Source organism: Melanotaenia boesemani, chromosome 6 (genome assembly GCF_017639745.1).
Source record: "Melanotaenia boesemani isolate fMelBoe1 chromosome 6, fMelBoe1.pri, whole genome shotgun sequence".
Lineage (NCBI taxonomy): Eukaryota > Metazoa > Chordata > Actinopteri > Atheriniformes > Melanotaeniidae > Melanotaenia > Melanotaenia boesemani.
In genome coordinates, this window is record NC_055687.1 from 5638571 (window position 1) to 5662336 (window position 23766).

A 23766-nucleotide genomic window follows, 5' to 3' on the forward strand; every position below is an offset into this window, starting at 1 on the left:
CAGTACTCAGCTGGGACTGCATGGTGTTAGCGCCGCTGCCACTACTGATCAAAGGGTTGTGTCATGACTCGTGAATTTGTACATCACTTTTTCAACCATCATAAAAGCAAGAAATGGATACGGTCAGGTGACCTGTGAACAAATGTACCACCACGAACTGCCGTCAGTTCCCTGAGCGGCGTGTTCACAACCTGAATCACAGCTCACCATGACGTTAGAGGTTAGTGCAGGCTGTACGGAGACGTCGGCTGGTTGCTCTGGTTGTGTTTACAAGATTCTTTACTGGTAAAGATGGTGTATTAAAAAGTACCTGATGAAAAAAGGGGAAAAAACAGTTTGAAAAAACTAATTTGCATAAAGAAAATAATTTTTTATGTTTGAAAATAAACTAATGGTTTAAAGAATGTTTTAAAAAAAATGTAAAAAATTAACAGTAAACACAAAACGAAGTGTAATCAAATTAATCCCCACAATAAAACTATTACATTAAACCTGGAGGGTATTACATGAGACAGGATTAAAGGAAAGTCTTGCTTATTTCGATAGAGAATGCACACCGACGTCACCACACACACTGCTGTGGGATTGAGTTCCTATTTTTGGGGAACAGCTGCCTTTTAATCTCAGCCTTATTCAGAATTCCTGATGAGTAGTTCATCTTATTTTTTCACCAAGTTGCGTCCTCGGATTCAGTTTGGATAGATGAGGAGAGGAGATTCTGGTCCACCACATGGGGGTTCAGGAGGGGGAGCAGCGCACCATCAACACTGGGCCCCCAGTGCCCCCACGACCGACCTCAAATAAGTCATTGGATGGATGGATGGATGGTTCTTGAGGCTTAATTAAGAGATGGTGCTAGTTTGTTGACTATCTACACTGTTAAAAAAAACACACACACATTTATAGATTTGCAGCAAAAAACTGCTATTGTGTCTCTTCTACTTTGTGGTGACATGCATGCGTCACACCGCCGATAGAATTCACCACAAACCACACAGGAAAATGGTCTCTGTCCTGTGTGGATTCTCATGTGGTTGTTCAAGTTTGTCTTTTGACCAAATCCATGTCCACATTCATCACAGCTGAATGGTTTGTCTGCTGTGAGGATTCTCGTGTGTCTAAGATTTGCTTTATGACTACAGATTTTACCACAAACATCACATTTAACAGTTCGTCCCGTGTGGACTCTTTTCCAGATACTTACATTTGTGTCACTCTAAAACATTTCTCACTGTTCAAAGACGTTTTTTGTTAAGTGTCTCTGATGAGATCGTTGGGAGTGAAACTCATCACCACGTTCAGAGCAGATGAGGGTGTTTCATTCCACATCACTGCTGCAACTTTTATCACATCCTTGGGCTATTGCTGGGCCATAATTTTTGTCTTTAGCTGTAGATACACAAAACACATGGTGAACATCAAACAGTTTGGCAAAGATTAATTAATTCATTAAAAAAGACATTTGAATATTTTTTTTGTCGTCCGGGGACCTAAAAAGTTATCAAGCACTTCAACCAAGATAGTTTTGGTACGTGGTATTTGTGGTAGGATATTTGTTGATGTCAGAAAAATGTACATTTCCCTTAAATCCAGCTGCAGATTAACCCATAAGAGCCCGACGTGACATATATGTTACATATAGTTTGAGACATTTTGCTTCAATTTATGGTATAAACTTTGTTCAAAATCCTGTTGGACACAATCTGATACTTGTCTGTCCCCTGATACCCAGAAGCAGAAAACCACATTATATTTTTAAACTATCACATGGTAATAAATGGAAGATTTACCCCCAAAAAATGTTAATTTTTTGTTATATTTTGTTAAAGGGCCAAATAAAAAAAATATGACTTTTCTTACCATTTTTTCATGGGTGGGGTCTTAGAGGGTTAAACACATTTATAAAACCAAAGACTACTGAAGAACGGCCACTGGGTGGCGCTCTAACTCCATGTCAGAACTTATTGACAAGTATGTGGTAAATTGTCCTGGAAACTTATCTGTGTTTTCCTGATAAATGGAAATATTTTAACCAGTTACTATAAGGAAAACCCAACATTAACTACAGTTTCAAACACTCCGTATGAAAACCTGTTTTTAGAGAAAGAAGTTCTGTTCTTGACATGTATGATAAAACCCAGTCTGGTTCTGAAGTGGCTGCTATCTCTTTGGCCGAGGTCAGAGAGAGGTTGACGTCGACTCAGTAATTTACATGTGTCCAAGGAAGTGGGGGAGAAAACTTCAAAAGGAATTCAAAAGGTTTGTTTGTATTTCCAACCAACATCTGGACTTAATCCTATCTGAAGGTTCGACTCCTCAAGGTCTGTTTAAAACTGATGGTGTCGAGCAGGGGACAAAGTCTTGATAAACAATCGACCATCTGTGTGGAAAAGAGGTTCTTCCTGGTCGTAAATCTGAGGTCATGGGGAGTGTGTGTGTGTGTGTGTGTGTGTGTGTAAACATGAACAAAAATGAAAAAGACTGACCTGTTGCCTTAAAAACATTACCTATTAAAAACCAACATCAACAATGAACAGATTTTGTGTGTGAGTGAGTGACTATGATAGAGACAGACAGAATGACATTATTTACATCACGAGACACAAAGATAGGTGTTTTACAAAAAACTGTGATCCATGAGAATCTGTGACCACAGGGTGATAGAGCACACATAGAACAAAGTCCTGAACACTTTTATTGAAAACACATTTCTGATAGTCATCAGAATGTGTTACTTTACTGTACCTGCATTATAATAAACTCAGACTTTTTTCAGGACTTTGCTCGTTTTCTAAGACCTACGTGCAGAGGTCTCCCTGCAGTCACAGATTTTGATGGGTCACAGATTTTGGTGAAACACTGGTGTCACTTTCATTGTCCTGTGTTTATCCACCATTTCCTTCCTTTCCATCTCATTTATGTTGCATTGAATCATTACATGTTCTATTGTTTTATTTTGGATGCAGTTTGTACACCAACCTGCATCATGTTTACCCATCATATACTGTGTATCGTTAAGCCAAGTGTGTCCCAATCTCAGTCCTGTGTCCTATAAAACTCCTCCCTTCTTCCAGTCCTTTATAAAAACCATTGTTCTTTTCTTTCTTCTTCCCACTGTTTGGGCCATCACTCCTTTTTTTCATGCTTAATGATACTTCGTACTTTCATTTTACCAGTTAACTGTCAAACTGTCATGTTTCCTTGACCACTCCTTAGCCATCTTATCTGCCCATTTGTTCTTTCTTATAGGAGCAGTTACCCAAAGAAATGCTACTTCTGATCCCATCATTTGAATTCTGTACAGTGTTTGCTGGATTTCAATGAATATGTGTCTGGTCTGCTTTCTGAGTAACTGTTCTTTATATTGGCTAAGGATGAACTTGAATCCGAACAGATAAGTGATCTTAAAGGTTTTGTGCCCTCTACCCACTCGGCTGCTAATAGCAATGTTAACATCTCTGCTGTATAAACTGATAAACAGTCATTTAATCTCTTGCCCACTTGCACTCTGAACGACTGCTACTGCTCTTCCCGGTGTATTCTTGGCTCCGTCAGTAAATTTTTTTATGTAACTAAAGAAATTAATAAATATATGCCTGAACAGAAACTGAATGGCAACTCCCTCCCTTGGCCTTGGCCCTGAGCTTCCTTGCCAGTAAAGGTAAAGTCCACTTCTCCATTGAGAAGGATCCATGGCGGAATAACCGACTGTGGCACAGTTGGGCTGATGTTGAGCTGATGTGGGTATGGTGTCAAACATTCTTGTTGTGTGACTCAGATGTTAAATCTCCCATTGAGGATGTCACTGCCCTCTAGTGTAGGGTGATATAAAAAAGTTTCCACACAGTTTCAGTACGTGTACAAATTATCACAATTTTATTCAAAGCAAGTCAAGGCAAATTTATTTGTATAGCACATTTAATGTAGAAAGACAATTCAAAGTGCTTTACATAAAAACATTACAGCACGGTGCAGGGGAAGAAAAAAATACACGTGCATTAGAAAAAAAGAGATTAAAAAAGATAAAATTGATTACATAAAAACAGCAAGAAAAAGCTCAGATAAAGACATAAAGTTAAGATTTCAGCATAAAAGAACCAAATGCAGATCTGGACTCTAAATAAAAACTAGTGAAATGCAGCAGAGAACAGGTGGGTCTTTAACCCGAATTTAAATAAACTGAGTGTTTCAGCTAATCTGAGGCTTTCTGGGAGTTTGTTCCAGACACGTGGAGCATAGAAGCTGAATGCAGCTTCTCCATGTCTGGTTCTGACTCTGGGAACTGATAAGAAACTGGATCCAGATGACCTGAGGGTTCTGGTAGGTTCATACTGGGTCAAGAGGTCACTGATGTATGTTGGTCCTAAACCATTCAGAGCTTTTTATAGACCAGCAGCAGAACTTTAAAGTCTATTCTCTGACGAACAGGCAGCCAGTGTAAAGACCTCAGAGCTGGACTGATGTGGTCCACTTTCTTGGTCTTAGTGAGGACTCGAGCAGCAGAGTTCTGAATCAGCTGCAGGTGTCTAATTGATTTTTTTTTAGGTAGAACCTGTAAAAACACTGTTACAATAATCAAGCCGACTAAAGATGAAAGCTGGACTAGTTTTTCCAGGTCCTGCTGACACATCAGATCTTTTACCCTTGATATATTCTTAAGCTGATAGTAGGCTGATTTTGTGATTCCCCTTAATGTGTTTTTCAAAGTTAAGGTCTGAGTCCATCAGTACACCCAGATTTCTGGCCTGGTTGGTGGTTTTTAGGTGTATAGACTGAAGCTCTGTGGTGACCTTTAATCATTTCTCTTTCGCACCAAAGACCATCACCTCAGTTTTGTTTTTCTTTAACTGGAGAAAGTTCAGACACATCCAGTCATTAATCTCCTTAATGCATTTACCAAGAGCCTGTACGGGGCCTCGACCTCCTGGTGACATTGTAATATATATCTGTGTGTCATCTGCGTAGCTATGGTAACTAATGTAGTTGTTCTTCATGACCTGTGCCAGTGGGAGCATGTAGATGTTAAACAGAAGAGGCCCCAGGATGGAACCTTGGGGAACTCCACATGTAATTTTTGTCTGCTCAGATGTAAAGTTACCTATTGACACAAAGTACTTTCTATTCTCTAAATAAGATTTAAACCAGAGTAGTGCAGTACCAGAGAGGCCCACCCAGTTCTCCAGTCGTTTAAGTAATATATTGTGGTCGACTGTATCAAATGCAGCACTGAGGTCCAGTAAGACTAAGACTGACATTTTTCCATCGTCTGTATTCAAACATATGTCATTAATGACTTTGGTCAGAGCATCTCAGTGCTGTGGTGCTGTCTAAAACCTGACTGGAAGACATCATAGCAGTTGTTTGTGTTAAAAAGTACTTTAGTTGATGAAAACAGCTTTTTCAATTATCTTACTTAGAAAAGGAAGATTTGAGATCGGCCTGTAGTTGCTCATTTGTGTCTTGTCTACATTGTCTCTTTTTAGCAGAGGCTTGATTACAGCTGTTTTAGAAGTTCTGAGAAGACGCCCGGAATTAAAGATAAGTTAACAATCTGTAACAGATCTGGCTCCAGAGTTCTTGAGACCTTTTTGAAAAGGCCTGTGGGCAGGATGTCCAAGCAGCAAGAGGAGGAGTTCAACTCACATATGGTATTGTCTAGATCGTTGCTGCTAATGGGATTAAACTGTGTCATGGTGTTCAAGCTGGTTTTCAATGGACACAGTATATTTGTTTGTCTGATATTTTGGATTTTTTTCTGCGAAGAATTTGGCAAACTCATTGCAGGCCTTGGTGGAACAAAGTTCAGGTGCTACTGACACAGGAGGGTTTGTTAACCTGTCAACAACACCGAATAAGACCCGAGCAATTATGATAGTTTTTGCTAATAATGTCAGAGAAATAGGACTTTCTTGCATTCCTCAGTTGTAGATTATAAGAGTGAAGTTTCTCTTTATACATGTCATAATGAACCTGTAGATTTGGTTTTCTCCATCTACGCTCAGTTTTCCAGCACTCTCTTTTTCCATTTTTCACCAATGTGGAATTTCTCCATGGAGACCTTTTCCTCCCAGAGACAACTTTCACCTTAATAGGAGCAACAGCATCCATAATACTTAACATTTTAGCATTAAAACTAGTGACACGCTCATTTGCTGAACCCCCTGACAGGGCAGGTGTTGAGGAGAAGACCTGGTTAAACATCCCAGTCGTGTTTTCAGTTATGCACCGTTTTGAGAGACATTTGTGTGAACAGGAATCGTACTCTCAAAGAAAACACAGTAATGATCAGACAGGCTCACATCACATATAGTAATTTTACTTTAGATCAGTAAATCTAGAGTGTGTCCTTTAGTCTGTGTGGCCCCTGGTACATGCTCACTCAAAGTTGTCCAGACTGTTACTCAGGTCTTTAGTCCCCTTATCCTAAGGGTTGTCTACATGGATGTTAAAATCACCAACAATAATTACACAGTCAGTCTACACAGATTAACTAAACAAACTAAAAGTGGAGAACAAAGTAAATATTTGTTACAAATAAACCCCAATTCATAATTAAATGTAAAATATGAAATAAAATGAAATAAAAAACAAACAAATAACACACATGGGGGAACAATCATGTGTAGAGCTTGGGAATGCGATGTCACACCGCAAAGCATTATGGAAAATGCAGTCACAGCTGGTTTGAGGTGAACTTCTTTTGGGTATATTTTTCAGCAAAGATGAGGGCTTGTTGTGTTTTTGTTCCCGCTTGTTCCGAGAGAGGAAAGGTAGCTGATAATTTGCTTTATATTTTATAAGTTGAGTAGACATGCCAATAAAGACACTGATCATGAACAGCAAAGGCGGTGCTATGTAACATTAAGCGCGGCTACTTAAGTTGACACTGGTCAGCAGAAACAATGTAGGCTATCCTATACACACTGTAATGCATTATCCACTGGTTGCAAGTTCAGATGAGCCTGTTAAATTATTTTCAGAAAAAGCGAAAGGCAACTGGAGAGCTTTTGTCAGGTAACAGCATCAATGCCACAACATTCATGCAGGATACCTGAACAATATACAGTATTTAAAGTCCAAGAGCCTGTGTTGAAAGGGAAGCAGGATGTATGCTAATAGTCTGGGAACACTACATAGTGACATATTGTGGCCTGCAGTATCAGCTCAGGAGTATCAGCTGCACTAATTTCTCTTCTCTTTTAAGCTGAACAACTTTTTAACCTGGAAAAACTTGTTTAAAGGTTGCTGTCTTGCTTTGTTTTGTTTCCACACTAAAATATATCCAAATTAGTGACATGTTAAAGTATCAAAACAAGCTCATTCTCTTTCAGACTTGTCAGCAACTACCCTAAAAACTCAGAGTAAAAAGCTAAATCATATAAATTATTTATAAATGTGAGTTCTAATGGAAATATTTAATGTACTGATTCAGCAACGTACAGATGCTCATCATAAAATTAGAATATCATGAAAAAGTTGATTTATTTCAGTAATTCCATTCAAAAGTGAAACTTGTATAATGTAGACATTCATTCCTCACAGACAGAGACACACACACAGTGTTTATTTTAATATTAATGATTATAACTGACAACTAATGAAAAACCCCAAATTGAGTATCTCAGAAAATTTGAATATTGTGGAAAGGTTCAATGCTGAAGACACGTGGTGCCACACTAATCAGATAATTAACTCAAAACACATGCAAAGGCACTTAAATGGTCTCAGTCTAGTTCTGTGGGCTACACAATCATGGGGAAGACTGCTGACCTTACAGTCAAAAGACAACCACTGACACCTTGCACAAGGAGGGCAAGCCACAAAAGGTCATTGCTAAAGAGGCTGGCTGTTCACAGAGCTGTGTGTCCAAGCACATTAATAGAGATGCGAAGGGAAGGAAAAGATGTAGTAGAAAAAAGTGTACAAGCAATAGGGATAACCGCACCCTGGAGAGGATTTTGAAACGAAAGCCATTCAAAAATGTTGGGCAGATTCACAAAGAGTGGACTGCAGCTGGAGTCAGTGCTTCAGGAACCACCATGCACAGACATACCGTATTTTCTGCACTATTAGGCGCACCTAAAAGCCTTAACTTTTTACAAAAATCGGCCGTGTGCCTAATAACCCGGTGCGCCTTATGTGTGCGCCTCAGCATGTACGCTTACCTCCGCCACGCCCCCAGCAGGTACCGGTATAATAAAGGTAAGCTACGGTATGCCGCAAAACAACATTTGTTTGTCTAAGGACCCCCGAAAATATTAGAGCAGCCACAAAAGAATTCAACATCAATGAATCTATGGTTCGGAAGTGGAGGAAGCAAAAAAATGAACTGCGCCAAGTTAAGAAGATGAAACAAGAGTTTCCGCGGTAACAAAGCGAGGTGGCCACAGTTAGAAGACCAACTTGAACAGTGGATTATTAAACAAAGAACAGCCGGGAGAAGCGTCTCTACAGTCACCATTCGACTGAAGGCAACAACAATAGCACAAAAATTGAAGCTCGAACACTTTCAAGGAGGTCCGTCTTGGTGCTTTCGTTTTATGAAGCGGCATCATCTCTCCATCCGCACAAGGACTACAGTGGCGCAGCAACTGTCAGCGGATTACAAAGAAAAGCTGGCCATTTTCCACACCTTCTGCAGTAAGAAGATTACAGACAAAAAGCCCAACCACATCACAAACACGGACAAGGTCCTCCTTACTTTTGATATCCCTGTGAACCATACTGTGGAGAAAAAGGGGACCAAAAGGGTGACATTTGAAGTGTTTAGTTTACTGTGGTAATGCCGACTAGTTTCTTTCCACCAGGTCCCCATAGCTATTGTTTGTCTCAGACCAGCAGCTATGTTCCGTCTGGTGTGATCTGGAAAAAAAATAGTCTGGAGACATTTCGTTTTCACGCTGAAATCCGCTTCAATAAAATGTAGCGCAACATTTCTATACGGCTCTGGTGTGGCTTTACCACAGGTCCGTAGCGGTGGCGAAACATCGGACTGTCACCACGTCTTTCACAACACCCTCACTACACTCATCATACAGGTCAGAGAGAGACAGTCCACTAAAATGCTCTTGAGGTGGCAGTGATGTCGTTTGTTCAAAGTGTTGATGAGTTTCTTAAATCCCGGATTGTTCACTGTGTTAATTGAGAAAAAAATTCTGTTTATAACGTTTGTCTCTCTGTGACTCTGGGAGCTGGTGGATTATTTAGTTGCGACTCACAAAAATTGAACATTTTTCTATTTTTTTGTATTGCATCGCAAGCCCCCGTGTGCACGTCTGTGTGTACGAATGCAACATTTTACATGCACGACTGTCGCCTGTCGCTTTGCTGGAGGAGGGCAGCGATTTTCGCTTCCTCATGCAAGTTTACATAGAAAATGATGAAGGAGCGACGCCGCCTCCCGTGTGTCCAGTTGTCTGCAACTCATTCTGAATAAAACTAGAGCGGTTGTGGGAGCAGTCTGCAGCAAAGCGTTGCAATGACAGCTGCGCTCAATTTGAAAACAGCACAAATTGAAGGACAAAAAATAATCGGACCATTTAATTTTTATGATCGTTCAAAACCCAGATCGTAATTGCGATTAAAATTTGATTAATTGCCCAGCCCTACCTTATGGTGCAGAAAATACGGTATGTAAAAAAATGGGTTTCAGCTGTCGCATTCCTTGTGTCAAGCCACTCTGGAACAAGAGACAGGATTCAGAAGCGTCTCGCCTGGGCTAAAGACAAAAAGGACTGGACTGCTGCTGAGTGGTCCAAAGTTGTGTTCTCTGATGAAAGGAAATGTTGCATGTCCTTTGGAAATAAAGGTCCCAGAGTCTGGAGGAAGAGAGGAGAGGCACAGAATCCACGTTGCTTGAGGTGGAGTGTAAAGTTTCCACAATCAGTGATGGTTTGGGGTGCCATGTCATCTGCTGTGTTTTCTTAGGTCCACGGTCAATGCAGCCGTCTACCAGGAAGTTTTAGAGCACTTCCTGCTTCCTGCCGCTGACCAACTTTATGGAGATGCAGATTTAATTTTCCAACAGGACTTGGCACCTGCACACAGTGCCGAAGCTACCAGGACCTGGTTTAAGGACCATGGTATCCCTGTTCTTAATTGGCCAGCAAACTGGCCCGACCTTAACCCCACAGAAAATCTATGGGGTATTGTGAAGAAGATGAGGCGATACGCCAGGCCCAACAATTCAGAAGAGCTGAAGGCCACAATCAGAGCAACCTGGGCTCTCATAACACCTGAGCAGTGCCACAGACTGATGGACTAAATGCCACGGCGCATGCTGCAGTAATTCAGGCAAAAGGAGCCTCAACTAAGTATTGAGTGCTGGACATGCTCATACTTCTCATGTTCATACTTTTCAGCTGGCCAACATTTCTAAAAATCCTTTTTTTTTCACCAGTATAAAGTAATCACAGCCCCGAACCCCCTCCCCCTCCTCTGCTCTCACATCTTCAGACACAAGTTAGTTTTGGCACAAATATCTCGCAAGGAATGAGCCAAAAGTCAGGCCACAGTTTTATCACGCTGTGACTCGCGAGAGCACATTTGTGACTTACAGCAGCAGATTCAGGAAGTTGTAATCGCTAAGTTGAAGTTGTAAAGCAAAATGAACACTTGAAAAAAATGTAATTACAAGTAAACTATGGCAGATAATTTGTCAGATGGACTATTTTTTCTCTGTAACTTCAAATTCAGTTCACGTGTGTGAGTTTTCTTTACAGCAGAAAATTTTGACATACAAGTTCAGATTTTTGATGCACAACTTCTCACATTGTATTATACAAGTTTTCACATCAAATCTACAAGTTTGTTCATTTTGGCACTTTTTTTTTCCTTCATAGAGACCTTTGTTCAAGTCTGTCTTGAATGAGTCTGGATTACATAAGGCTGAGCTGTGTTTGTGGAACCAGTTCAGATTCGATTAGAAAATGGAGCTAGTTTGAGTCAAACTTATTTGGGTGTCTCGTTTTCTATAGCTACTTTCATGGAATACCCCCATAAAGTTCTTCTCACCAACACATATCTACACTGTAAACACAGCTATGTTGTTTACAGATATGCAGCTAAATCCTGCAACTATATGCCTTCTATTTTGTGTGGACACGCATGTGTGCTTTTAAAGAGACAGGCCACCTAAATAATTCACCACAAACCTCACAGGGAAATGGTCTTTGTCCTGTGTGGATTCTCATGTGTAGGTTTAAGCCCGTCTTTTGACTAAATCTTCGTCCACATTCATCACAGCTGAATGGTTTCTCTCCTGTGTGGATTCTCATGTGTTGGTTTAAGCCAGTCTTTAGACTAAATCTTTGTCCACATTCATCACAGCTGAACGGTCTCTCTCCTGTGTGGATTCTTATATGTTTGGTTAAATCTGTCTTTCCACTAAATCTTTTTCCACATTCATCACAGCGGAATGGTTTGTCTCCTGTGTGGACTGTCATATGTTTCTTTAAGTCATTCGCTCGACTCGATGTATGTCCACATTCATCACAGCTGAATGGTTTGTCTCCTGTGTGGATTCTCATGTGTTCGTTTAAGCTTGTCTTTTGAATAAATCTTTGTCCACATTCTTCACAGCTGAATGGTTTGTCTCCTGTGTGGATTCTCATGTGTCTGTTTAAGTGTGTCTTTCGACTAAGCTTTTGTCCACATTCATCACAGCTGAAAGGTTTGTCTCTTGTGTGGATTCGCATGTGTTTGTTCAAGTTTGTCTTTTGACTAAAGCTATGTCCACATTCATTACAGCTGAATGGTCTCTCTCCTGTGTGTATTCTCCTGTGTCTATGAAGATTTACTCTATGACTAAATATTTTACCACAAACATCACATTGAATTATTTTCTCTCCTGTTTGGACTCTTTTCTGCTTATTTTAATTTTGTGACACTCTAAAGCAGCTCAAAGACCTTTTTGTTAAGTGTCTCTGGAGAGATCGTTGAGAGTTAAACTCTTCACCACATTCAGAGCAGCTGACGGAGGTTTTGGAAGTGTTACATTCCACATCATTGTTTACACCTGAACCATGTGGTCATTCCAGCTTTTATCTTCGTCTTTCATTTCAGGTCCAAAATGTGGCAAATGTTTTATCTCAGAAGAGCCTGAAGCCTTTATGTCACTGTGTTGCTGTAAATAACTGTTTGGGTCACTGGTTATTTCTGGTACTCCATAGTCCTCTCCATCTGTTTCTGATTTAATCTGTTTATCTGGGTTGTTGGTTGGAGCCTTTACTTCTGTGTTACCTTCAGTTTGGGTTTGATGAAGGTGGGCTGAAAATGACCAAGGCTGAAGTTCTTTTTCCTCATCTTCAGTCTTCACAGGAGCCATCATCATTGGAAGACTGGTGACACTCTCCATCAGCCCATCATCAATTGTTCTCCATCCTGATTGGGCCATAGTTCCTCTGGGTCCTGCTTGTCCAAACTCCAAGAAACCTCCTGTGTAGTCAGCAACAGCTGCTCTACATCTGCCTGGAACACTGAAATAAAAAGAAAGATAAAACTGTATTTCATGACCAAGTAGTACAAAGAATTCACACTTCATTCCCTCACAGCTTCATTAAAGTCACACCTATAAATTGTCTGCATGCACAATAACTCTGTCAACAAGAAAAACAGTGGAATATGTGTGTATATATATATATATATATATGTATATACACACAAACACACACACATATATATATGTACACATATATACACACACATATATATGCACATACAAAGCAGCACCTTCAGTGACAGACTGCTTCACCCGCAGTGTGTGAAGGAGAGATACCGCAGGTCCTTCCTTCCTGCTGCTGTCAGTCTCTACAATCTGCACTGCTCTAAGTAACCACACAGCCACAACCAAAAACTAATAATGCACACAGACGTGCAATATCAGTACTGTTCAATAATGTAAATTCATTTTGTAAATATGCTTTTTTAATATAGACCTGTATATAGATTTTTTTTATGTAGAATTTTTATATAGTTTTTGTTCTGTATGGGTTTTCGTTCTTATCTCTGTAATGCAGGGGTGCCCAGCTCCGGTCCTCAAGGTCCACAATCCTGTAGGTTTTTGATGTGTGCCTGCTCCAAAACCACCTTACTCACATTGAGGAGTCATTGTGCAAAACTTAATAGGGTGTTGGATCTATTTAATTTGAGTCAGGTGTGTTGAAGCAGGAAACACTGGAAAATCTGCAGGACAGCGGCCCTCGAGGACCGACTTTGGGCACCCCTGATGTAATGCCATTTTTTGTACTGGTTTAACCTTTATCACCTTTACTGTTGTAGCACCGAAATTTAGGATAAAGGATTATCTTATCTTATATATACACACACACACATCATCATATATATATATATATATATGCGCGTCAGGTGCTGGGGAACCAGAGCACCCTGGACCACTACTGGAACAAGACGGAAATGGACGAGAGGGAAGAACAAGGCTCTGTTGGAATGCTACTACTCCAGTAACCCTAGTCAGAGAGGTTACATGTAGAGAATGTGGGAAATATGGAATCTTCAAAACCCACAATCAACACTCACTGCCAAACAACTAGTAGCTCAACGTTCCAACATCCACAGATGGCAACTGCTATCACAGGTGAAGATTGACGAGGTACAACACAAATGCTACGGCAAAGGGGAGCCAGGACGCCAGGTCAGGGGGGAGTTAACAACATCCAGAGATAGGGTACGAAGCCCCAATAAGCACAATCACACTGAGCGAGGCAGCGACTGACCTAAGAGATAAGATCATGGCAAAAATGAACATCAGGCAACCCCGACGCCAATTACAGAGGCTGAATGGAGCACCATCGTAAAGTCTCCTGGAAGATGTGAATTCATGCAGCCTTGAGAACGATTCCTACAATGACCATCACTGAAACCAATGAGCTGATCTACACCTCAGCAGCAGTGATCCTTGAGGTGCTTGGCTATCAACCAAAGTGCAACCATAAAGATACATATCCACCACGGAAGAGGAGGTTGGAGGCTAAAATCAAGACAGCTCGGAGAGAAGTGAGCCAACTATCAGAGCTCCAGAAAGGTGCAATGAAAAAACAGGTACCCAGGAGATACAGCCAGATGCCCATACCTGAAGCAAAAGAAACTGCCAAACAACGACTCCAAGCCTTGGCTACCTGCCTAAAGAGGTACACGAGAGAAATTGAAGCAAGGCAAATAAACTGGCTGTTCTCAACTCAACCAGCTAAAGTGTACTCTCAGTGGCAGGTTAATAACAGGGCAGACCCGCCAAGGTTGGAGACTGAACAATAGTGGAAAGGCATATGGGAGAAGGAGGCATCACACAACAGCGGTGCACAGTGGCTGATGGCTCTAAGAGCAGATCACATCAACCTCCCTGAACAAGAACCAGTAACCATCACAGTGGCAGACATTCAACAAAGAGTCTCAGGTGTGAAGAACTGGACAGCACCAGGGCCTGACATTGTTCACACCTACTGGCTGAAGAAGCTAACTGCACTCCATGAGCGCCTGGCAGCACAAATGACCCAGCTGCTAAAGGATGGGACCCACCCTGAATAGCTAACTGAAGGCCGAACAATCCTGATCCAGAAGGATCCCCTGAAGGGAACAGTTCCATCCAACTATCGACCAGTAACCTGTCTCCCCACCACATGGAAGCTCATGTCAGGCATCATAGCGGCTAAGATAAGCGGACACATGGATCAATACATGAGCACCGCACAGAAGGGCATTGGTAAAAAATACCAGAGGAGCAAAACACCAGCTGCTGGTAGTTAGAACAGTCGCTCGGGACTGCAGAACCAGGAATACCAATCTGTGCACTGCCTGGATTAATTACAAGAAGGTCTATGACTCAATGCCACACACATGGATCATGGAATGCTTGGAGATGTATAACATCAACAGGACTCTAAGAGCCTTAATTGCAAACTCAATGTGGCAGTGGAAGATCACCCTTGAGGCCAACTGCACCAGAGCAATAGAGGCCCAGATCTACTGTACAAGACAAGACCCCAGGTATAGACTGTGCAAAGAGGTCCCTGAGACAATCCAGCACATAACTGCAGGGTGTAAGATGCTGGCAGGGAAAGCTAACAAGGAGCGTCATAACCAAGTGGCTGGTATAGTGTACAGGAACATCTGTGCGGAGTACAGACTGGAAGCCCCGAGGTGAAGGTGGGAAACACCTCCAAAGGTGGTAGAGAATAACCAAGCTAAGATCCTGTGGGACTTCCAGATCCAAACCGACAAAATGGTAATGGCAAACCAGCCGGACATTGTGGTGATGGACAAACAGCAGAGGAAAGCCGTTGTTCTTGACATTGCAATACCAAGCAATTGCAACATCAGGAAAAAGGAACATGAGAAACTGGAGAAATATCAAGGCCTGAAAGAAGAACTTGAGAAGGCCTGGAAGGTGAAGGCAACAGTGGTGCCTGTGGTCATCGGAGCACTCGGGGCAGTAGACCCCAAATTGGAAGAGTGGCTACAGCAGATCCCAGGACAAACCTGTGACATCTCGGTCCAGAAGGGCGCAGTCCTAGGAACAGCAAAGATACTGCGCAGAACCCCCAAGCTCCCAGGCCTCTGGTAGAGGACCCGAGCTTGGATGGATGAGAGACCGCCCATGGAGGGCGAGGGGACAATTTATATATATACAAATATACATACACACACGCAGATACTTACACACATATATATTAGTGCTGGGCAACGATTAAAATTTTTAATCGCAATTAATCGCGTGACATGTTGCAATTAATTGTGATTAATCACATTATGCACAAAACGCCTTTTTCCTTTAAAAGAAGGCCTACAGTTATATAAAAAAATGCAGTATATTTTGGTTTACAAACACTAAATCAGGGGTCTCCAACCTGCGTCTCTGGAGCCGCAAGAGGCTCTCTGGACCTTCCACAATGCCTCTAAATATGTGGCTAATATATTCTTTTAAATCTATCTTTACCCAAATCTTTCTTTAGGCAGAAACTTAAGCGTCACAGACTGGTGACGCGGACTATTCAGCAGTGGTCCATCCAATCAGACTCGGCCCTGCACGACTGCTTCAGCACGACGGAGTGGTGTGTTTAGGGATACTGACATAAACAAATACACAGACACGGTCATTGGATACATCGAGAAATCTATTGACGTTGTACCAAGGATTACTATGCAGACATTTCCAAGTCAGAAGCCCTGGGTTAACAGTGAAATCTGTGCCAAACCAAAAGCACAAACAGACGCCTTCAACTCAGGTGATTTGGAGGAGTACAGGAATTCAAAGGTATGCACAACGGAGAGTTATCAGCAGAGCAAAGAGTCAGTACAGGGACAAAGTGGAGTCTTATTATAAGGGCTCCAACACCATGAGTCTGGGGGCTGGATTAAAAACTCTTACGGACTACAAAATGAAGCTCAGCAGTGCTGGCTGTGCTGGGTTCACGGCCCCGCAAGTAATTAACAGCTCCTGCGATCAGAGCAATGCGCTCTCTTGATTAAGAAATGCACTGCTGAATTGATAAATACGCTCACCAGGGTATTTTGTACGTTCATCAAGGTATTTGGCAGCGATGTAATGCCATAATCTCTGCTGAGAGTTGCACAATGCACATGCGCAAACGGGAAAAAAACAAACAAAAAAACTACGGAGTGAGACACGGTCTTCTGTTTTTTTTTTATCTCTGCTGAGAGTTGCACATGCGCAGTAAAGTCCACCAGAGGAAAAATATGGCAGCGGACAAGGGAGCAAAACGGTGGCAGAGGACATCAAAAGTCTGGGATAACTTCACGTTAAAATTAAAAAATAAATACATGTGAGATTTGTAAAGCGGACCTTGCGTACTACGGAAGTACATCTGTAATGCTCGAACACTTAAAGAGGAGGAACGTCGGACTTACATAACAACCCCATGCAAGAGTTCAAAGCTGAAAGTGAAATAAGAAGCATTTATAATAATCATGAGATACATAATCCGATTGGTCGACTAGTCGTTTTAATAGTCGGTGACTAATTGACCATCAGAATAGTCATTAGTTGCAGCCCTAGTCAGCAGCAACATCACTTTTAAATAACACCTTTTTGTTGCATATTATTTTATATTATTTGCTTTACTAACTTTTTAAATTTTATTATCTTTTTTTTCTCTTGTTGACAATTTTTATGCTTGTTTATATTCTTTTAGCATTGTTGGAGAGCCTGGGATTTAAGAATTTAATTACCAATGAATGCTGATGTAAGTGTTGTGCAATGACTAATTTAATTTTAATCCTAATCTTATTATGGTTTTAACAATGCCTAAAAAGAGCAGTGTACAATATAATTCACAGGAGAAAGTGCTTGTATAGATTATAGATAAAATTTATAGTCTCTCCGTACTGCCTTTTTGTCTTTTTTAAAATATGAACCAAATTGTGATTCTGAAATAAGGAATTAAATTTAATTGAATATTTTCCAGAAAGAAGCTTCCCAAGTTTGTTAGAGGTCCTGTGGCCTTTTCCATCCGTTTTCTCTTAGGGAAATCCAGAGTAATATGAAGGATTTCTGTATTTTGGTGATTTACTTTGCTGTAATTTTGTTATGATTGCATAAAAAGATATAAATGAATAAAACCTAAAAACTTATGAATGTCCATGTGGTTTTACACATTTATAGTGTTGGGAAATTAATTAACAGAATAATCGTGATAATCATAAAATCACTATGTTTTCTTTGACAATAATTGTACCCATAGAATCTTTAATCGTGACATCCATATTTCTACGTCACAAGCCCCACCAGCTGCCACTTTATTCAGAAAACTCCCTTATAAAAACACACCTCATACCTACAATATCACAGTATCTCAATTTCCAGTCTTCACAGACTCATCAATAAGCAGCCTGACCAGACTCACCAATAAACATTGGATATAAACAACAAAAGAGCAGTACTGTAGTTAGTAATACATTTTAAAACTGTTTACGCAGTCACCAATATGGATAAAAAGAAGAATGACAGGATACTGTACAAGGACAAACTTATCAAGGAGGTCGGAGATCAGTATTTGGCAAAATTGTCGACAATCAATAACAGATACTTACAACCTCAAAGCTAAGGAATGGCGCTCCGGTTCAACATGATTACCTCCAACCTCATCACTGGATATAACAAGCTACCTTGTTTATGGTGTCAGTGCTTACACAAATGAACAGTTTAGAAATTAAAAATGGCTCGAAGCTCACGGACATTTTATGAATGGCTGGGCACAGGATCTGTTCACATTTCCACCGCAGGACTGCAACAATACAGTCGTCACTGCAAAGGTAAGCTAACCTGGATGTTGTCAAGTTAAGTTATGACCGGTGGACTTTTGTCCGATTTTCTTTACTTATTTAAACTTCGAGCTAGGGCTGCACGATAATATGTGACAACAGCTGCAATGACGATTTGTGTCGCGATAAATAAAATACTAGGATATGCAATGTCTTTCAGCTTCAGGCGTTGTGCAAACAGACACCAGGTAGTTGGTACTCGATAGCCTATTGAGATAACAGAAAAAAACAAAACAAACTGATTATTTCCAATAAAATATTGTTTTATTATTTAAGAATGGCTTAAATACTACAGCTGCTATGTAAATAAAACATCTTAGATGTATATTACAAATTCATAATGGGTACCAAAATATTTCGTTAAACATTTTCTGCCATCCCTGATTCTCCAACTGCCTGATTTGATGAAATACGAATAAAAGAAAAAAGTTTAATGCATTCAAACAAATGTAAACATTTAAACAAACTTCTGTGTCTTAGTACAATAGTTTAAATAAATGTAAACATAAATCCAAGTGCAGTGTTTCTTGTTTAAAATGTTAATCTTAAATAAATGAGAACATGAATCCAGACTCTACGTTATGGCAGGTTCTTGCTCAGAAAAACCAGCATGTTTATTTTGCTGGGTTTTAAGCAGCTACGTTCACATGTAACAATATTTCCTGATGTGCTAAAAAGTCTCTCTGAGGGTTACCTACCTACTCGCAGGTATACAGAGATGTTTCCTAGCAAGTTTACTCAGCTGTGGAAAGGTGACCCGGTGGAGTTTCCACCAAGCCAAAGGATCTGCCTCACCATCTATGGTGGGGGACAAAAAGTAGCTTGAGTTTAGCTTCCATTGCCTGTAACAGCTGGATGATGGATTAGGATGGGAGTGAGGCTGTCTTAAAGAAACTGCCCAATGATTTTTGATTTTTTTTTTTTTGGCTTTCTTTACAGTGGGACAGGGTGGATTCATGGGCTGGGCTTCTTGGTCACTGGGTGCTTTCTCTTTGGAACAAAAAAAGAGGGGGGGGGGCAGAACCTAGTTAGCTTTTGTGCTGCTGCTTCCAATTCTGACAGCACCCTGTTTTTAATGTGCAGGACCTTTTCACTGGAAATGTTGCTAGCTTTGAATCTGACATCCATGAAGCATGCCATATCCAGAAGTTCCTGGGTTGCTGGGTTCTCATACTTCGTGTTCATGTAGTTTAGGATCTTATTCTTATCTGATTTTGTTAACTGTCTTTGTAAGTCTCTGCAAGAACTGATGTCTTCATCAGATGGAGGACTGCTTTCACACATAAAACACTGACGTAACTCTCACCTGAGACAGCATCAGTAAATTGTTGCAGAGGACTTAATGCCTGGTTCAAATGCCTTGATTTTCTCTCTGCTGAGAGGACGTCACTTAAGGCCCGTTGCTGCTCCAGAACTCTTTCCATCATCTTCTGCCTTGATCCCCACCTGGTGGGGCACTCAGTGATGAGTGAATGCTGTGGGAGGTTGAGTTCCTGCTGTCTTTTTTTAAGAGCCACATTCTCCTTATGGCAGAATTGCCCCACTAACCTTTTGCACAGCCCAACAGCTCAAGCAATACGAACGTCATCTTGAACCGCATTTTCTGGGAAAATGGGGAAAAAACAAGAGACAGACCAAAAATTATTTAAAATGTGTGAATATCAACTTTAAGATTTTCTTCTCCTTCATTTCTCATATTCTCCCTTTTCACTATTGGAACAAATTAATGTAAAATTGGATGGCAAAGTTCATCGTAACCTGTACCAATATTACTACAATTATAATCAGTAAGACTTATCTAAATAATCCAGTCATTGAAAGACTTACCGATGGCGAGATGTGGCCGAAACACTGGAGTCTGACCCATTTGTTCAGTTCGGTGGCCTACAGTGTTGGGTCCGTTGTCCGTGGTGATGCAGACCTGTTGCTCTTCATGCAGATCCCAGCTTGCTACCACTTGTTGAAATCCAACTCCACTGGTGTGCGAGTCCGGGAAATATATGGTTTCAAAACACCATGTTTTCAGTTCGAAGTCTTCAGTAAGGAAATGCGCGGTGAAACTCATGTAGGGCTCCGTCATGCGACTGGACCAGAGGTCTGTTGTGCTAGCATAGTATCCAGCTTGACGCATTTATCACAGTAAAAGTCCATTTGATTGGCCCCTGACACACGCGGCGCAAGAACGTACAGCTACAATTGGAACATCACGCCACTTCCTTAAAATACACGCAAACTTAAACACTATTAGCTATCACAGTTTAGGCCATCTTTGCAATATGTATATTGCACAGGGTAATATTGCGATGAAGGTAAATTTGAAATGTTGTGCAGCCCTACTCAGAGCATAAATGATTAATATGGATTACAATGCTGCAAAAGAAACAACTTCATATTTATATTACATAATTTTAAGTTTAAAAGTTTAAAATGATCTAATAATCCTACATTTTCATAAAGCATACCTACCTACTCAAGCAACTATGTCAGTCTTGCATAGCTTGTAAACCAGAAACTGTAATAATATAACATCCTTATAAACGAAGCAAAATATAGGAAACAACTGAACACTGTTGTAAACTGTTGTTGTCTGTCTGCCAGTGTGTTTTCTACAGATCTTGACCAGCACCTGACTGACTGTCCACTGAAGCCCATCACTGAGCCATCAGGAACCATATCATCAGGTCACTGCACATGTATGGCTGGGATAGCGGAGACATGCACACATGTTGCGGCGATGCTGTTTAAGCAGTTGTCAGATGCAGAGAGAAAATAACCATAACTGGACAACCTGCATACTGGATGAAACGAGAAGAAGTGGGAGCAGAAGTAGGACACAAAATAGACTTCACTACAAAAGCTAAGAAAAAAATGCCTTGATAAACGTCTGCGTGATGAGGCAGCAAACATGCATGCTCTAAGGACTTCAAAAAACCAGTGTGTACACACATCAGTTCGTTACAGTGGGATTCATATCTTACAGAACTGCAGAAAGTCTCCCCAAAAGCTTCAATTCTGTCAAATCTGCTGGCATTTTGTGATGCATTTGCAAACACAGTGCAGCCAATTTCAGCACCAGATTCACTTTGCTATTTGTGTGATGAGAAAATGGATGGCTGTGAATTATCTGTTTTGTGCTTGCATTGTAAAACCTTGAGCAGACATTTCAACTGAGCAGGCACACTACACAGAACAGCACACTACCGCACAGATCTTCAGCTTGGTATCAGTTCCACACAGGAAGGATTACAGCATCAAATATGCATCCAGTATAAGTGTCAGACCTGTACAAGCCTCCACTGTCCACAGTGAAAGCAGTTTGCTGTCCCAACAGCAGTCATACAAACCAAACTGCTGCTACTGCATGGAGAAGACGAACACATTACAGACTGCAGGGTGAAAAACTTCACTGTGGGTTTGAGATGCGTCAGTGTGGGTATTTCATAACTCCTGCCGGATATTACAGTAATTCATTTCACCCGTTATTTACTTATTATTTATGTTTTTCAATTAAATCTTGTAAAAAAGACTTAAAGAAAACATTTTCCACCGCAACTCAAACCCACTTTAACCCCACAGAGCCACCACTCCGCCGCACCTACAACTGAACCTCACTAAGCTCCAAACATCACAACCACACAATTCCCGGGAATATTACCGTTAAAAAACCAAACACATCACACCAAAGTATGAAAATTCTCACCTTCCTTCCCGACTAGGATCCCTCGATAACAAGGTTTTGTCCGATCCTCCTTCCGTCCCGTCGTTTCTCCCCCGCGAGCTGGTCTCCGCAGCGGACTGAAACCAACAACAGTCAGTATCCAGATACGTCGGCGTCTCCAGCGGTAGTTTCAAGTTTTCATTAAATAATGTTGCAGAAAATACCTGAAAAGAAGAAAAGCAGATCTTCGAGATCGTCTATCTCCACCTCAACTCTTTAATGTTTCTTGTACTAATAAAGAAACGTTGGTTCGATTTAACAAAGTTTCTCCACAGGTTGGGGCAGAGCTCGCTGCGTTGTACGCACACGCGCTCACGTTAGCGTCAAACGTGCTTGCTGTGTGACCCGGATGTTAAACCTATCGTATCGAACAGAATGTCACTGCCCTCTAGCGGATGGAGGTATAAAACGTTTCCATCATCCTATTCATAGACATATGTATGTAGGTGTTTGATGCATCGTCTTATAAACAAACAAACAAAAACAAACAAACAAATAAATAAATAAATGATGGAAGTGACAACAAAGTCAGCTAATAAATTTCATAAATTTAATCTTGCTGGACCTGACCAGAGGGGGGAAAAAAAACACCACAAAAAAGGACAGTAATGGAGAGAAGTACAAAGGAAAGTGGAAAAGATGGAAGTAGAGACAAAGATACAGTGGATAGAAGTAACGACCCTTCAATCCAAATTAACGCCAGACAACCAACTGCTACATCTGTACAGAAACACAACAGAGAATTTCTTACAGATTTTATGGGTAAACTAAGCTGACAGTCATTAGGAGTTCCTAAAAAAAACCAAGACAACAACAGCAAGATGTATCACAACTACAACCAAAGAACCAAAGACACACCCATAAAAATAAATAAGTAAATAAATAAATAAATCAAACCTAAACAAAAATAGCTTGTGTATAAATCCACTGGACAACTCGGTGACTGTGTTTGCATGCAGAGTTTGAGGAGTCAGGATTGAGCAGAGATGAGTGTGATCGTGCAAATATGACCACGCCAGAGGCAGATTAGGGTAGCCCAGAGACCTGAGTAATCAGCTGCAATCCTGGGGCACAAACCCAGGCCACCCCACCACTAAGACTACCCCGGACCCACCCCGAGGGCGGCAGAGGGAGGCCCAAGCCAGAGCCTCCTGTGGTTACGGGGCACAGCCAACGGTGGGCCAATATCGGCAGCCACCGACCCCACCAGGGACAAGGCTCAGTGTTGAGAATAATTTAAAATGTTTTTATTCTGCTTTACTGCACGCATACTGCTTGTGAAGCTCTGGAAAACTGCATCAATGTCCTTCTTCTGCAGCTGCTGGTACAGCATGTCGACATGAGGTGTCATCTAATGAAACAGCTGCAGGAAAAACTAGAAGTCCTCATCCTGCAGCATCCTCAGAAAACCAAGTGACTCCATCACTGTGGTGCTGTCAAATGAATGAATTCAAAACACTGCATCAAGTCGTCTAGGTTCTCAAAGACAGTGTTGATGACTCAGCTGTTGAAGTCCCATCTGGCAGGTGACGCTCTTGGCAGCCATCGTGCAACAATCTGGTCACATATGCTAGTGTGTTTGGGTGACCAAGCATGGATTCTTCCTTTCACTCACTCAGACTTCTCCTTACTGTCTGTTAATGAGGCTACATAAACACTCTGCTCCTCTCTCGCCTCCTCTCTGGACAAACTCTGTCCTCTGGCGTCAAAACCAGCCAGACAAACTCCTCCCAGTCCATGGCTCACAGAGGTTC

The 23766-nt window shown here is 41.2% G+C and overlaps 1 protein-coding gene and 1 long non-coding RNA gene across 2 annotated transcripts in view; both read right to left on the minus strand.

Moving 5' to 3' along the window:
• LOC121641348 (gastrula zinc finger protein XlCGF8.2DB-like) overlaps window positions 1-23766 on the minus strand; it is a 56290-nt gene that overhangs the window by 4535 nt on the left and 27989 nt on the right. Inside the window, exons 3-4 of the mRNA XM_041987435.1 lie at window positions 11486-11764; window positions 923-1071 (exon numbers count right to left, since the gene is read on the minus strand). Of these exons, the coding sequence (XP_041843369.1) occupies window positions 923-1071; window positions 11486-11764 (428 nt within the window). The remainder of the gene's footprint in view (window positions 1-922; window positions 1072-11485; window positions 11765-23766) is intronic.
• Window positions 12027-22309, minus strand: LOC121641597. Its single transcript, XR_006010735.1, has 3 exons — window positions 22177-22309; window positions 21995-22089; window positions 12027-12476 (listed from the first exon to the last, which is right to left on the minus strand). It is a non-coding gene; the product is annotated as an uncharacterized LOC121641597 (long non-coding RNA).